Source organism: Anabrus simplex, chromosome 11, assembly GCF_040414725.1.
Source record: "Anabrus simplex isolate iqAnaSimp1 chromosome 11, ASM4041472v1, whole genome shotgun sequence".
Taxonomy (NCBI): Eukaryota; Metazoa; Arthropoda; class Insecta; order Orthoptera; family Tettigoniidae; genus Anabrus; species Anabrus simplex.
The window spans coordinates 84,482,594-84,500,052 of record NC_090275.1 but is presented as its reverse complement, the minus strand read 5'-3'; the positions used below and the strand labels follow the sequence as shown (position 1 = coordinate 84,500,052).

The 17,459-nt window shown below is 41.0% G+C and overlaps 1 protein-coding gene across 3 annotated transcripts in view; it reads left to right on the top strand.

Annotated features, from left to right (window-relative positions):
* Positions 1 to 17,459, top strand: part of LOC136883213 (ribokinase) — an 80,217-nt gene that overhangs the window by 1,754 nt on the left and 61,004 nt on the right. For all 3 annotated transcript variants that reach the window (XM_067155413.2, XM_067155411.2, XM_067155412.2), the window contains exon 3: positions 5,469 to 5,595. In XM_067155413.2, the coding sequence (XP_067011514.2) occupies positions 5,469 to 5,595 (127 nt within the window). The remainder of the gene's footprint in view (positions 1 to 5,468; positions 5,596 to 17,459) is intronic.

Here is a 17,459-nt window from a genome sequence, read left to right as displayed (position 1 = left end):
AAGTAACCTCATTTTCTGAAAAAAAGAAATTTTTCTCTTCCAATCAGATTGCACCATTATTCTTAACAATACAAAGAGCATCCCTGATTTTCTTTGTTGGTATAGTTCTGATACACCCTGTCTAAGTATGAATGCCCAGGTTGGGTCACATAGCTTTTAGCTTGCATTCGGGAGATGGTGGGTTCGAGCCCCACTGTTGCAGTCTTGAAGATGGTTTTCTGTGGTTTCCCATTTTCACACCAGGCTAATGCTGGGACTGTACCGACTCTGCTTTATGTGCAGAAAGGGCCAAAAACTACTCTGTAGTTTTCAACTGCCCAGAATGACAAGATTCATATTTACTAAATTTTAAAATATTTAGCACATTTATCATTAGATAATTTTAAGACCACACCATTTTTTATAAATGTTGACTGCACTGACTTTTATCACCTGCAACCACAATAACCAGCTGGAAAACTTTATTTCACCTCCAGAAGCTTTTTATTTTTTTACAAGTTGCTTTACATCGCTCCGGCACAGACAGGTCTTATGACAATGAGGGGATAGGAAAGGGCTAGAAGTGGGAAGGAAGCGCAGCCTCAGCATTTTCCTGGTGTGAAAATGGGAAACTATCTTCAGGGCTGCCAACAGTGGGGTTTGAAGCCACTCTTGAATGCAAGCTCACAGCCGCACGCCCCTAACCGCATGGCAAACTTGCTCCGTCAGAAGCAATTTTTTATGGGATCAAACTGCTTATAAATTTACTCTTTCCTGACTGAATTTTGTTTTTTAAACCAGTGAATGTTTTGAATGTCTAAAAAAATGGAGGAATTTTAAGAAATTCCTTGCAGACACTGAACAGTGTGCTAAATTGTAGGGCATAAAGTTAAGTAAGGAAATTATATTTTTTAAAGCACAGAAGTGATGGAGCACATAAAGTTAAAAGTTACATTCTTAAAAACATCATTAATTTAGATTAATGTACATGATATCAAAATTACATTAAAACTGCATATCTCTCTTATTGTTCCCTCAATTCTGAGGATTGTGATCTCTGAGGAGGCTAATGGTCAGTTGTCCCCATCTCTTGCGGTCCTTGGCCAGACGTGCTCCACCAAAGATTTCAACCCAGTTATACTCTTGATAATATTCGGCCATTGAGCAGGAACTTGTCCATGATCACTCTTGCTGGGAACATTTCTGAGAATTATCAGTTTTTCTATGCTGTTAAGTCTCATAGTGTGTCCAGAGAATTGTAAAACTCTTTGTTCAGGCCTATATATTGATGATAATCTGATTCTGAGGTTTAGTTGGTTTATAATGGAATCACTGATGCAAAAATGCTGTCCAATGTATGTGTAACATTCTTCGTCAGCACCAAATTTCAGAAGAATCTATTTTCTTCAGGTCTGAAGCAAGAAGAGTCTTCATCTCAGCTCCATGGGGGATAACTGAAAATACCAAACTGGATACTACTCTCATTTTCAGTGGTAACGAGATAGAGTGATCCTTCCATAAGTGGGACAAATTCGTCATTATATTTTTGACTTCGAACCCTACTGTCAGCAGCCCTGAAGATTATAATCATTATAACATTTTAAAGCTATCTTACTAACAGTGCTGATGGTGGTACTTATTATTGTAATCAGTCATAGACAGTCGTATCAGTACACTAAATTTTATTTCAGAACTGGTTTTTGGACTCGAAGGTCCATCATCAGTATTGAAATATTTTTTAAACATTATTTGATTTTACACGAGTGTGATGTCACATTGAGTTTTAAAACAGTTTCACATAAGTTTGATGCTTTCACCCCCATAAGCTTTTCTTTTTTTACAAGTTGCTTTACACTGCTCGGCCACAGACAGGTCTGAACCCGGAAGATGGTTTTCTGTGGTTTCCCATTTTTATACCAGGCAAATGCAATGCTGGGGCTGTACCTTAATTAAGGCCTTGGCCCATTCCTTCCCACTCCTAGGCCTTTCCTACCCCATCGTCGCCGCAAGACCTATCAGTGTCAGTGTGACGTAAAGCAAATTGTAAAAAATACATTTTTGAGCATAGCTATTCTTCTCTTAATCTCGGGAGCACAGCTACCTGAACTGAGGTATAGAATTTTTGAGACGTTCTTCAGTTCTTTGAAGATGTCTGTGCTGGCTAATTTCTCGGCTCTATCAGCAATCCTTATTTTGGTCTTGCTTATGTTCATTTGTTGTCCCATTTGAGCACCGACATTTTGCACATAAGAAATGAGTGAGATCTTCCATTTCCTTCTCATCGCTCGCAATGAGTGCAGTATCGTCCGCATACCGGAGGTTAGATATTTTCTTACTACCAACAGGACATCCACCATCCCATTCCTCAAGTGCAGTTCTCATTATGTACTCACCATAGATACTGAAGAGCACCGGACCCCTTTACTGGATCTTGAAATTCCCAAACATTTTGCCATTTATTTTAAACATAGATGAGTTGGCTTCATACAAATTCCTTATCAGCCAAACCAGATGTGCATTTCCAACAAAACTTGCCACATTTTCTCCCGCTGAACACTGTCAAAGACCTTCTGATAATCTGAAAAGCTGATGATGAGGGGAAGTTGATATCTTCTGCTTTTTTCAAGCAACTGACGAATGTTTATGTTGACGATTATTGTGTGCCTGTCCTCTTGTGCCTTTACCTTGGACAAATCCAGCTTGTTCAGGGGGATCTCTACAGCAAGGAAAGCTTGAAGCCTCTCTTTAAGTATATACAGTATACTAGGATCTTATTTGCATGTGAAATGAGGGCTAAGGTTCTGTAAAAGTGTCACATTTGGCTGTGGAACCCTTCTTGTGCAGAGGGACAAAAATGGATGCAACCCAGTCAGCTGGCCAAATGTCATATCTCCAAATCTTGTTGCAAATGTCTGCGATGATCTGCACACCTATGTCGCCTATCTCTTTCAAGAGCTCGGCTGCTACACCATCTGGGCTAAGTGCTTTACCCAGTTTCAGTAATACCAATATAGTTGGTCCGTTATTGGACATTATAAATTTTCCAGCTAACTTATTCCTGGTTGCCAGCATTTCGCCCCAGTGTGCTAAGTTGGACTCATCAATTGGTAAATAGCACACCTACCGAGACGCATGGTTAGTGCTTACTGTGGAGGCCACTGCATAGGCTACTTGGAACCACCGGCAGTGCCAGTGCACTATGAGAGACTCAGCATACTGGCAACCAGGAATGCTAGTGGCTTTACGTCTTATGGCGACGATGGTATAGGACAGGCCTACGAGTTGGAAGGAAGCGACCGTGGCCTTAATTAAGGTACAGCCCCAACATTTGCCTGGTGTGAAAATGGGAAACCACAGAAAACCATCTTCAGGGCTGTCGATAGTGGGATTCAAATCCACTATCTTCCGGATGCAAGATCACAGCCGCGCCCCTAACCGCACGGCTAACTTACCCGGTCAACCAGGAATGAGTTAGCTGGAAAATTTATTATGTCCAATAACGGACCAACTATATTGATATTATAAATTTACTCATTCGGGACAAATATTTCAGGTTCCCTATGAGAATCAACATCTACATCAGTTTTTATGACGCAATTGCCTGTGTCATCTCTTGAGGTAGGATGTCTGGTTCAATCCGTGCCAGAGGGTCATACGTGGTTGTAATGTTTCTCCCTTGTAGAGATACTCACAGTATTCCTTCCATCTTCTATTTAATATATTCTGAAAGTTGTGGATTTTACTAGCACTGGCATCTTCTGTTGACCACATCTGGGTTAAAATTTATTTGATAATAGCCTAACTTTGCAGTAAAGGTCACATATTTCATAACGATTATTGTGTGCCTCGATTTCTTCACAAATGCTTGTTATGTATTTATGTTTGTCTTGATGACAATTTCCTTAATTTCACAGCACAGTTCAGCATAAGCCTTTGCCGAAGGTATAACCCAGACCTTTTGAGCTGTTTCCGGTGTTCTGTTGTCTGCCATGTGTGGTCACTGATTCAGCATTTGTCTTGGTTGCCATTATACAGTATTATTCCTGGGGCCTTTTCATCATTTCGGAAAAGGCTAGGAAAGCAACAGATAGGGAATCTGCCACCTGGGCGACTGCCCTAAATGCAGATCAGTATTGATTGAAATTGATTGAAAATGTGGACTGTATTTGAGTCTCTTTGAATGTTTTCGAGGACGTGTAGTATTTCCATTCCAAATTTCTTAACACCATCTGGGCTTCCTTCAGGATCTTTCTGTGGCATGGCACACAGTGCATTTTACTGAATCGTAGTTTAAAGGCCATAAATAGCAGTAGATGATCTGTACCACAGTCAGCACCTGGATAGGTTTTAGCATTAATGATAGAAGATCTCCATCACGTTTTGACCAATATAAAGTCTGTTTGTTTCCTATAAAGATCACCAGGTGAATGCCATGTGTAGGTATAACCTTTGAATATGATGTTGAAAATGAGTATTCACAACACATAATTGATGTTCCATACAAAACTGGAGAAGTCCTTCTCTTCTGTAATTTCTTTCACCAATACGAATTTGCAATAATAATAATAATAATAATAATAATAATAATAATAATAATAATAGAGGAAAGGAAGCTGGCACACAGCCAGAAAATAAAAGCTTTCTGGGGCAAGAAGAAACAGAAGACCCATGTAAAGAGTCAAAATGAACCCCATGGTCCTGAGTAGGCCCAGACGGAGGGAAATAAAGAAAGAAAAAAGGTTTTTGTGTCGTCGTCTTCTTCTTCTTCTGCTTCTGCTTCTCTTCAGATGTTGGTTGTCATCAGAGGAATCTAATTCTTATTCTCAGCAAGTCAGAAAAGTGTGGGGGTACTGAGTCTATGCTATTCTTGTAGATTCCATAGCCAAGATATTCTCCTTCTTCCCCTATTTCTCCTTCCTTCAGTATTTCACCTTGTAAGATAAGCTGAAGGAGTCTGTAGTGGTCATTTTGAATGACATGACCAAAGTGTTTTAGTTTTTTTCTTTTTTGATGTCTTACATGACTTGTAGCTCCTTTTTTCAGGTGTTGGAGTATTTCAGTGTTGTGTATTCTATCAACCTATGATATTCTGAGGAGACGTATATAGCAATACCTCTCAAGGATTTACATATTTTGTTGGTATTCTCTGTTAGGGTACAGGTCTCAGCACTGTAAAGTAAGACAGAGAATACATAACACCAAAGTAAAAGGAGACTAAGATTAGTACTGAAGTCCATTTGACAGAGGATTTTACTCATACTCTTGAATGCAGTCCTCGCCTATTCAATCCAGGACCTAATTTCAACAGCATTGTCCCAGCTATGATCAAGTACGCAGCCAAGGTGCTTAAAGCTTTGGACTTGCTCCAGTGATGTGCCAGCTACTGTCAAGTTAACAGGGTGAATGATATGTTTGATTATGACCATTATTTTGATCTTTTTCGTGTCGAATAACTGTTTTTCACTTCATATTAAAATTCTTTTTTGTAGCTGGGTGGTGATTCAACTGGCAAGCATTACTTGAAAGACTTACAGAAAAATGGGGTGAATACAGATTTCTTGACCATATCTGAAGATATTTGTAGTGGAACAGCTGTTATTACTGTTGCCAAGAATGGTAAGTATTTCTTGTGGTCTTTTTTCCTTCTCTCTCATTGGTTATTGTTTAATAACATTGATACAGAGCAAGTTGGCCCTGTGGGTAGGGGCGCAGCTGTAAACTTGCATTCGGGAGATAGTGGGTTAGAACCCCACTGTTGGCAGTCCAGAAGATGGTTTTCCATGGTTTCCCATTCTCACACCAGGCAAATGCTGGGGCAGTACCTTAATTAAGGCCATGGCCGCTTCCTTCCCATTCCTAGGCCTTTCATATTCCCTTGTCGCCATGAGACCTATCTGTGTCGGTGTGAAGTAAAGCAACTTGTAAAAAATAAAGATAATAATAACATTGACCATCCTTTGAGTTCTCATCCTCTTCCTCCTCCTCCTGAGTCATCCATCTTGTGCTATTTTTGCACAGAAGGGGTGCAACCACGTTGGAGTAAATATTCCTATTTTGTGTTTTATTGTATAATAATCATCATCATCATAGTCGAAAAATCAGACCTTCAATTCGAATATGCCATCTTAACATCGAAGGCATCAGTAGAGCAAAATGTGAATGTCTAGCTAAAATTCTGAAAGATCAACAGATTGATGTCATTGCGCTACAAGAAACTCATACAGCCAATGAAATGCAGCTAAGAACAAGAGGCAAGATCCCAGGCTTCAAGTTAGTGGCTCACAATAATCACGAGATGTATGGCTTAGCTACCTATGTGAGAAACAATATTACCAACTACGCAGTAGTCGACTGTAGCTCAAGTGATGACATTTTCACTGTCACAATTAAAATTAATAATCTAACAATAATGAACGTATATAAGCCACCAAACACAAAGTGGCCCACTCCTCCTCTACCATCCTTACAACACCCAACCGTAATCATAGGAGACTTCAACAGTCATCACACATGTTGGGGCTATCAACAAAGTGATCTAAATGGGGAGGCAATTGTTGACTGGATGGATATGGAAAATCTTAAACTAATCTACGATGCTAAAGAGAAAGGAACCTTCTTCTCTGCCCGATGGGGTAAGGAATATACTCCAGATCTTTCCTTCATAACCCAATCCCAAAACTCTCCAAACCAGATACTTCGCTCAGTTCTCAACAATTTCCCTCATAGTCAACACCGGCCTGTCATACTCCGAATTGGCATGTATATTCCTGTCATTCGATCTTATCCGAAACCTAGATGGAACTTTAAAAAAGCTAATTGGAAAAAATTTACAGAACAAACTGATGCAAATATAAGATGGATTAAGCCAACCTTTAATAATTATGACAGATTTGTTGGAGTTATAAAAGGTGCTGCTCGGCGCTGCATTCCAAGAGGATGCCGTAAAGAATATATTCCTGGATGGACTGCAGAGAGCGAGAGCCTTCTTAAAGAATTTGAGGAAAATTGCAACAATGAAACAGCCACAAAACTTATTCAATCACTGAATGACAATAGAAAACAAATCTGGATCGACACTGTGTCATCTCTTGATTTTACCCACTCAAGTAGAAAGGCCTGGTCTCTCATTAGAAAGCTTGACTCATCAAAGCCAGCTGGTGGACAGAAGCTGAGTGTTAACATAAACGATCTAGCCAAACACATGATCTCTATCTCAAAGATCAATAGAGATAAACAAGTTGTAAGGGAAATCCGGTCAGCACTGAAACATAAAAAGCAATTAGCAAAACAACAATCATCCCAATTCTCTTGCCCTTTCTCAAGAGAGGAAACCCTAGAAGGCATAAAGAACATAAAATCCGGGAAAGCAGCCGGTATAGACGACATCTACCCAGAATTCCTACAACATCTTGGACCTGCAACAATCTCTTGGCTCACCAAATTCTTCTCCAATATTTTGGAGACAGGTAACCTTCCTTCATTATTCAAGAAGACCAAAGTAATATCGATCTTGAAACCCAACAAGGACCCTCTGAGAGTGGAAAGCTACAGACCCATTGCACTGCTAAGTGTTACTCTAAAGCTCCTGGAAAGACTAATATACAATAGGATTTCAGAAACCATCAATAATCTCCTTCCCACAGAACAAGCTGGCTTCAGACCTAGAAGAAATTGCGATGACCAAATTTTTGCTTTGACTTCTCATATTGAAAATGGATTTGAGAATCGGAAGATTAGTATGGCTGTCTTCTTAGACTTATCAGCAGCCTATGATACTGTTTGGCGAGAAGGGCTTCTGCTAAAACTTATCTCTGCCATCCCCTGTGTCAAGCTTACAAATCTCATTGGCAATATGATTAGCAACAGAAACTTTCAGATCTTCTCGGATGATGCAGTAAGCAAAATCTACAAACTGAATGATGGACTTCCACAAGGATCTGTTCTGGCACCCTTACTTTTCAACCTCTATACTGCTGACTTACCAGCAACTAAGTCCAGGAAATTTATTTACGCAGATGATATACTACTGGTTAGTCAAACACCAAGTTTTCCAGAAGCTGAACAAATACTTACAGCAGATCTAAAAAAGCTAGACACATATTTCCAAAAATGGTGTCTTCGTCCAAACCTCCAAAAGACTGTTGCATCTGTGTTCCATCTCAGAAATAAATTTGCCAACTACAAGCCTTCAATAACAATCAGAAATCAATCCTTACAGCATTGTCCCTTCCCAAAATATTTAGGAGTCACATTAGACAGATCCCTAACATATAAGCATCATATTAACAACACAGCCGCCAAGATTAAAAGTCGGAATAATATCCTTCAAAAATTAGCCGGCACCTCTTGGGGCGCAAACAACCAAGTGTTGAGATCTACTGCTCTAGCCCTTTGCTATTCAGTTGCCGAATACTGCGCTTCAACTTGGCTGAACAGTGCTCATACTGCGAAGATTGATGCTCAACTAAATCAAGCAATGCGCATTATAACTGGTTGCATTCGCTCTACAAACGTGGCCTGGCTGCCTACACTCAGCAATATTCCACCGCCTTGCTTAAGAAGGTCTGAAGCTCTTCTAAAATTGTGGAAGAAGATCAGCCAGGACTCCAACCTCCCCGTTCATCAAGATATTAATCAATTTGCCCCTCCACGACCTAAGTCTAGATCTCCATCCTGGCGTGTTGCACTTACACTGGAAGAATCTGGGTTCTCCATCACGAACGCCTGGTTACATCAATGGCAACAGTCTTCTGTTCCCAATCAACATCTTGTGACCCTACCTCATGTTCAACCTCCCGGATTCCATCTACCCAGACGTCAATGGAGGACTATAAACAGGATTAGAGTCAATCAAGGAAGATGCGGCTATACTCTTTATAAATGGGGCTGGCAGAAGTCTCCTGGGTGTGATTGTGGAGCTACCTCACAGACCATCCACCATGTAATTGTCGAGTGTCCACAGAGAGCATTTCAAGGTCCTTTGGAGGACATTCATAACGCAACTGAGGAGGCCTTAAAATGGATCAATGGACTTGATTTGGAACTATAGGCTTCTGTTTGTATACATTGTGTATATATTGCATACTTATTTATACAATCTTTCTGTGTACATCATACGATAAATAATAATAATAAATAAATAATCATCATCATCCATTTCCCTTATCCAGCTCCCGCTGGGTTGGAATGTTAATGGCACAATTCCATTTTCCTCTATCCAACGAACATTGTTCAGTCCAGGTTTCTTCTAATTATATTATTCTTATCGTTTTCAAATAAGTTAGCTTAGTCTGGGTCTCCCTCTTGCTCTCCTCCTCTTCCTGTCTGGGTCTCCATTGCTTGCTTCGGCATCCTTCCCTCTTCCATCCTCTTAAAAAGTCCAGACCATCCAAATTCATTCCTCTCCATTCTGTTATAAAGCTTTTCCACTCCGATTTCATGCCTGACGTCCTCATTTCTTACTCTGTCCTTTCTTGTCTTCCCTATCACACTTCTTAAAAATTTTGATTCACTGGCCTGGATTTTATTCTCCTCTTTCTTTGGCAGTGTCCAGGTCACCGCTGCATGTGTTAGCAGGGCCGTATTTAGGCATGAGCCTTATGGGCCCGGGACCAGGGCAGCAAAGTAATGGGGTGGCAAAAATGAAAAGATCTAATGGTTTGAAAATGAGTTTTCAGAATGCGCAAACTTTTGTAGTATTCTAAAGCGAAAGCTCCCAACATGAATAACAGAATTTTTGTTCCGCTTATGCGAAAGCTATCCCATTGGTTCTGCATACATGTACCAAAATGACTTCGGGCTGCAACTTATTCAAACGGGCGGTGAATCATCACTACCTAGAGAAAACCACGTGCTTCTTGTAAACTTTTTGGTGGGACATCCCAGTTTACAATAACTGGCTTCATTGATTCGAAGTATGGAAATCAGCAGTTTATGGAACATGAGAATTTCCACTCTCATCGTGCACTGTGGAAAAGAGAAGCCAAGTGAACATAGATGGAGAACGGTTAGAGATTGTAGAACAGTTTACATATCTGGGTAGCATTATTAATGGAAGTAATGAAATCAACCCTGAAATTAACAACAGACTACCGAGCTCGATAGCTGCAGTCGCTTAAGTGCGGCCAGTATCCAGTATTCGGGAGATGGTAGGTTCGAACCCCACTGTCGGCAGCCCTGAAAATGGTTTTCCGTGGTTTTCCATTTTCACACCAGGCAAATGCTGGGGCTATACCTTAATTAAGGCCACGGCCTCTTCCTTCCCACTCCTAGCCCTTCCCTGTCCCATCGTCGCCGTAAGACCTATCTGTGTCGGTGCGACGTAAAGCAACTAGCAAAAAAAAAAAAAAACAGACTAAGTAAAGGTACAACATTTTATCATCAAGTCAGAGAGCTTTTATAGGATGACATCATTATCTAAAGGCTTTGCCTTGTTGCTGCAACCATTGATCTTTTCTCTCTGCGATCCTTTTCATCTCTCCATAACGTTGGCATCCCATCATCTCAACTACTTCTTCAATGATCTTCTTCCATGGTGTTCCTCTGCCTTTCTTTCCCATCACGTTACCTTCGACAAGTTCTTTATGAAGTCATTATGCCGGAGAATGTGACCAAAAACTGACGCTTTTCTCCTTTTTATTGTTGTTATTAAATGTCTCTGGGTGTTTATTTCTCTAAGCACTGCTACATTAGTTTTCTTCTCAATCCAGCTAGTTCTTCTTCTCATCTTCCTCCATACCCACATTTCCACTGCCTCTAGTTGTTTCACGACCGAGCTCGATAGCTGCAGTCGCTTAAGTGCGGCCAGTATCCAGTATTCGGGAGATAGTAGGTTCGAACCCCACTGTCGGCAGCCCTGAAAATGGTTTTCCGTGGTTTCCCATTTTCACACCAGGCAAATGCTGGGGCTGTACCTCAATTAAGGCCACGGCCGCTTCCTTCCCACTCCTAGCCCTTCCCTGTCCCATCGTCGCCGTAAGACCTATCTGTGTCGGTGCGACGTAAAGCAACTAGCAAAAAAAAAAAAAGTTGTTTCACGTCCTCTTTCAATTTCAAGAAAGTCCATCTTTCTCAGCCATATAGCAGCACACTCCAAAGGAACATTTTGATAAAAAAATTCGTTTGTTCAGTATCTAAGGATTTATTAGTTAAGAGCTGCTTCTTCTCCTCAAAGGCAGGTAGAAATTCAGTAAGGCTTATATTACTTTTATAGCATGATAAGGATGTAATATGTTGGAAATCTTAAGTGGAATACATTGTAGAGGAGAGATGTGTTCACTGCGACAGTTAAGAACCCACCCTCCGTCCCCCAGAACTAATTTTGCTTTTATAACCTAATACAACTTAACACGCGCCATAGTCCATCACCTAACTGCGTTCCAGCATTTCGATTGGGTGAAACACATGGGATATGACGTCACTCGTAGCAATGAAGTAAATGAATTCCGTTATCAACCCGCGCACAAGAAATACACAACTGCCCAGACCAATGGAGGTGTCACGCGGGATACTAAAGGCCTAGGGTCGCTTTGCGGCTTCTAACCTGGGGGCTTATGCCCCCGGACCAATGGTCTAACCAATCCAGACCAATGGCCTAACCAATCCAGACCAATGGCTTTGTCACGAGATTCGTAAATTCAGAAGTAGCGCCGCTGCGCTAGGACTAGTTCTTTATATGATCAGTTGGCAGCTCTGTCCACCGCACGATCACGCCCTTCGCGAGACGTGAGCAAGAGAGAAACAAATGACAGTGCAATCGCGCCTAGATGCGTGCGCTGGAAAATGTAACCTGTTCTGAACTTTTGCCCTTTCTTACACAGGGAAATTCCTCTTTTTATTTCCACAGTGCATCTGTTGTCATCGGTAATAACTGATCTTAAGTAGCAGAACTTGTGCGCCTGTTTTATTAAAATATTTCCAATTCTGAGATGTGCCTCTGGCTTCATTTTAGATTTGCTTACAACCATAACATTAGTTTTATTTACATTAATGTTAAGTTGGAAATCTTTTAAGATGGATGTTAATTTCTTGAGCATGATCTGCATGTTCTCATTATCAGCCAGAAGTGCAATATCATCGGCAAATCTAATACAGTGTACAGTTGTTCCATTTATTTTAATGCCAGGTGTTTTTGATTCAAAAATTTTCATGGCCTCTTCAATGTACAGATTAAATAGAAATGGTGATAAGGAACACCCCTGTCCTGCTCCTTTTCTGATCCTCATCTTGCATACTTTTTCATTACTTTCGATGTTTATTCTTTGATTGATATAGAAGTTTAGTATTGCTTTTCTGTCTTTCCAGTCCAAATGTATGTATGTATGTATGTATGTTGGGTATTCAGCCCGAAGACTGGTTGAATCCTCAACAGGTCCACCATTAGCTGTCATAGATGGCCTCGGCGTCTCTGAAGAGGCGTACTAGGGAAATGAGGAGTGAGGTAGTTTCCCGTTGCTTTCCTCACTGAGCCAGAAGTTGCTATTGCATATCAGTCTGCCAAGCCCACTGAAATGCGTGCACCAACCGACCCTATGAGCGACAATTTCACACCATCCATAGCAGGGACTGGCTGCATAAAGAATGGCATTACTAGCATCACTCATACCTCAGCCACTTTCATATTGTCAAAGCCAAGGATAAGACTGAGACAGGTCAATGAAAGTAACAAATTTAGTATAGCCCATACCAGAAGATATAGTGCACTGTAAACACTACATCTTGCCAGCAAAGACCTTCCAAATTAATATCCTTCATAATTTTGAACAGTCTTTTCTATTCATCTTCCTTCAGCTTTTTTGCAGAGTTTTTCCACAGTTCAGCAGGCAGTTTGTCTGGTCCAGGAACCCTTTTCTCTTTCAGCTGTTGCAGTGCTGTTTCGAATTCACTTTTCACTATGCGAGGACCTAGTTCATCTTGTGAAACCTGCTTTTGTTTTATGATGTACTCATCTACATTGTCAATTTCTTCTCCATTATGATGGGCTATCCCTTGTAAACAAGTATGATTGTCTTCATGAAGAACTTCGTTTTTGTGAGATCTTAAGTGACTGTAGAGGCCAATGCTAGAACCGCAGATCCACATTTTTGACACACATTTGTTCTGTTAGGTACTGGCAGTGTAGTTTGGTTTTTCTTCATGAGCTTACATTGTTTTCTTGCATTGCGCTTGTCAATTTCTGTTCTCCGCCTTTCTTGCTCTAAGCGCTGAGTTCCTTCCCAGACATTGCGATGCCAGACTGTGCGGTTATGTGCCGTAGCTTCCCAGTTGTTAGTTTTCATTTGACACTTTTCCATGATGGTTTTTAGTGCATCTTTGTAACGCTTTTGTGGTCTTCCAAGTTTTTTATGACCATCCTTTAGCTGGGAGTACATAATTTGTTTTGGGAGACAGAATTCAGGCATGCGAACGATGTGGCCTGTCCAGCGAAGTTGGTGCTTGATAATCATGGCCTCAATGCTAGTGGAGTTAGCTTCTTCCAGAACAATGATGTTAGTGCGTCGATCTTGCCATTTCACCCTCAGGATCCTTCTCAGGCAACGTTGATGGTATTTTTCCAGGCATCGTATGTGCCTCCTGTAGGTAGTCCACGTTTCACATCCATATGTAAGAGATGGTATTTTTTTTTTTTTTTTTTTTTTTTTTTTTTTTTTTTTTTTTTTTTTTTTTTGCTAGTTGCTTTACGTCGCACCGACACAGATAGGTCTTATGGCGACGATAAGAGATGGTATAACGGTGGCTTTGTACACATAAAGCTTGGTTTGAGTGCTGATATTATGATTATCAAAGACCCTTACCCGAAGACAACCAAAAGCCATACTAGCACATTTGAGGCGGTGTTGGATCTCATCATCAAGATTTGCATTTGCTGAGAGATGGCTGCCAAGGTAGGAGAAATGTTCTATGTTCTTCAGAACTTTGCCTTGGACTGTGATTGTAGGACATACGGAGGTGGAGTTGGGTGCAGGCTGGTAAAGGATCTGGATGTTAAGGCTTAGGCCAATACTTGTATAAGCTTCATCAAATGCATTTAAGATTGCTTGTAAATCGTGATCAGAGTTTGCAAGAACAACATTGTCATCAGCATACTGAAGTTCAATGATGGATGTAGTGGAAATTTTGGTCTTGGCTCGTAGTCTCCTGAGATTGAATTAACCTCCATCAGTCCTGTATTCAATTAATTGCCTTTTGGTAGTTTCCCATTAACAAAATGAAGTATAGTCCCAACAAATATTGAGAACAGAGTGGGAGCTATCACACAACCTTGCTTCACACCTGCTGTGATTTCAAAATTTTCTCCAGGGTTATTGTTGGTAAGAACTATCCTCCTCCTATGGCGCGACGGCCCGTTTTCGGGTCATGGCCTCCCCAGTTGCTCTCCGCCAAACTTGTCGATCTCGTGCAGCTACTCTCCAATTCCGGATCTTGAGGATATGTGCTGCGTCCTGATGTACACCATCTTCCCATCTGTTACGTGGCCTTCCCACAGGCCTTCCTCCTCCAAAGTCTCCTAAGAATACCTTCTTTGGGATTCGGTGTTCTTCCATCCTAATTAGATGACCTGCCCATTTAAGTCTCTTCATTCGAATGGCATGCGACAGGGGTGCCTCCCCATACAGGGAATATAGTTCATTGTTATATCTAATTCTCCACTCCCCTTGTACGCATATGGGTCCATAAATTCTCCTCAGGATTTTCCTTTCGAAGGAATCTATCTTCTCCACGGCTTTCTTTGGGAGGGTCCACGTATCACTTCCATACATCACTATACTGCGAATGAGGGTTTTGTATAACATAACTTTTAAGCTCTGATTTATATCTCTACTTCTGAAAAGTGGTAGTACTGCAAAGTATGCTCTGTTGGCAGCTTGAATTCTTGCCTGTATTTCCACCATTTCCTCATTCTTGTTGCTCAGATGTACACCAAGATATTTAAATTCATCCACCACCTCCACTTTGGATCCTTCAGGGACAAGTTGGTCATTTGTATACTTCCTTCTCCGAGCCTGCACCATTACCTTCGTCTTCTGTTCATTGATCTTAAGTCCAATCTCTTTGCCTTCCCTATTCAAGTCTTCAAATGTTTCTTTAACTGTCCTTGTTGTTCTTCCCATCAAATTTATGTCATCAGCATATCCAACTAGTTGAGCTGTTTTGTACAGAAGTGTTCCACTGGTGTCCACCCTTAACTTTCTAATCACTGACTCTAGTGCCAGGTTAAATAGAATTGGTGCTAAGCCATCTCCTTGCTTCAATCCCTGATTCACTTCGAAGAAGCTGCCTACTTCAGTCTGAATTTTCACTCCCACCATCGTATTTCTCATAGTCAATTCCACCAGTCGCACCAGCTTTTCTGGTATCTTGAACTCTCTTAATACCTCCATTAATTTATCCCTGTCAATAGAGTCGTATGCTTGTTGAAAGTCGATAAACATCTGTACCACATCTATGCCCCGTTCCCAACACTTCTCCAACACTTGTTTCACAGTAAATATCTGATCAATAGTGGATCTTCCCTTCCGGAACCCTGCCTGGTATTCTCCTAGAATTTCTTCCACCAGGGGTTCTAGTCTCTTCTTCAGAATGGAAGTGAACAGCTTATATACTGTACACAGCAGTGTGATCCCTCTATAATTGCTACATACCAACTTATCCCCTTTCTTGTATATTGGGCATATGATGCCTTTGCGCCAGTCTTCAGGCATTTCTTCTGTATTCCACACACTCACAATTAGATCATATATAGCTTCTTGTAGTGTGGTTCCTCCGTATTTCCACAACTCTGCAGGGATTCCATCGATACCTGGTGCTTTATTGTTTTTCAGTTGCTGTATGGCTTCTATCACTTCTTGCATAGATGGTGCTGTGACTTCTGATTCATTTGTCTCAGTATTCTTCCTTGAGGTAGTTGGTGTTTTCTCTTTCATTTCTACTGGGTTCAGGAGGTGTTGGAAATATTCCTTCCATCTATCTTGGATCCCTTTTTTATCTCCCAAAAGCTGTCCATTTCTGTCCTTACACATGTTTGTTCTTGCCTTGAATCCTTCTTTCACTTCCTTAACTTCTCTGTAAGCCATGTAGCTATTATCTTCTTTAAATTCCTCCACTATTCTAGCCATTTTCTCATTTAATTTTCTTCTCTTCTTTCTTCGACATACATTCCTTACTTCTTTATTCTGGTTTTCAACCTCTTGTTTCTTCACCCTTGTTGGTCTCTCTAGGTATGCTTTATATGCTTTATCCCTTTCTTCTATGGCTTTTTGGCATTCCTCATCAAACCATTCCTTTGTGTTCCTTTTGGGTACAATGTCTAGTGTATCCTTTGCCACGGCCTTAACGCTTTCCTTCAGAGCAGTCCATTTGGTCTCGACCGTTGCTGTTTGGTCCTTATTATATTTCTCTACCAGCACTTCTGCCATTCTTTCCCCGTATCTTTCTGATACTTCCTTATTCTTCAGTTCACAAGTATTGTACTTTTCTATCCTACTCATTCCTTCCTTTCTTGTTTTCATAATGCGGCACCTTAAGATTGCCTTAACTAGAAAGTGGTCGGAGCCACAACTTGTTCCTCTGAATGATCTGACATCCATGATATTGGATGCCCATCTTTTCTCCATTATTACATGGTCTATTTGATTACAGGTCTTTCCATCTGGCGATATCCATGTTTGCTTGTGTACCTCTTTATGAGGGAAACAAGTTGACATCACTTTCATGTTTCTGCTGGTAGCAAGGTCAAGCAATCTCTGTCCATTATCATTAGTAGTGTTATGTAAACTATGGATCCCTATTATTCCTTGATATATCTCCTCCTTCCCAATTTGTGCATTTAGGTCTCCTATTATCATCTTAGCATCGTTCGATGGGATTGAATCTAGCACTCGTTCCAGTTCAGCATAGAACTGATCCTTGACTATCTGTTCCTTGTCTTCCGTTGGTGCATATACATTTACGATTGTTAAGTTGTAGAATCGCATTTTAACACGCAATGTTGCCAATCTTTCATTTACTGCCAAAAACTGTAGTACATCATCTTTAGCTTGTTTTCGTACTATAAATGCTACTCCTCCTTCTTGTGCATTCCTTGGCTTCCCACTACTGAATATTGTGTGGGTTTTGGTGTCCCATATCTCATCCCTTCCTGACCATCTAGTTTCTTGTATGGCTGCTATGTCCACTTTGTTGACTTCTAGTTTCTGCATCAGTACTTTCAGTGCTCCGGCTCGTAGAAGTGTGCGTACATTCCATGTACCAATTGCGTAGTCCATTGCCTTTAGCTTAGCTCGTCGTCTATTAAATCCACCATTCCGAGGCATATTCTGGGGCTTCGCAACAGTTGGTTTTCCGGAGCGAGGTTGTTAGCCTTGCTCCAACCCCCAGCAATCCTGGAGGACCGATGTTTTCTGTTAGGGTTGTCTCCCTTAGCTGATAGGTCCCCATTTAAGCGTCGGGAACTCGCTTTCTGCCCTTACATGACTTAGCCG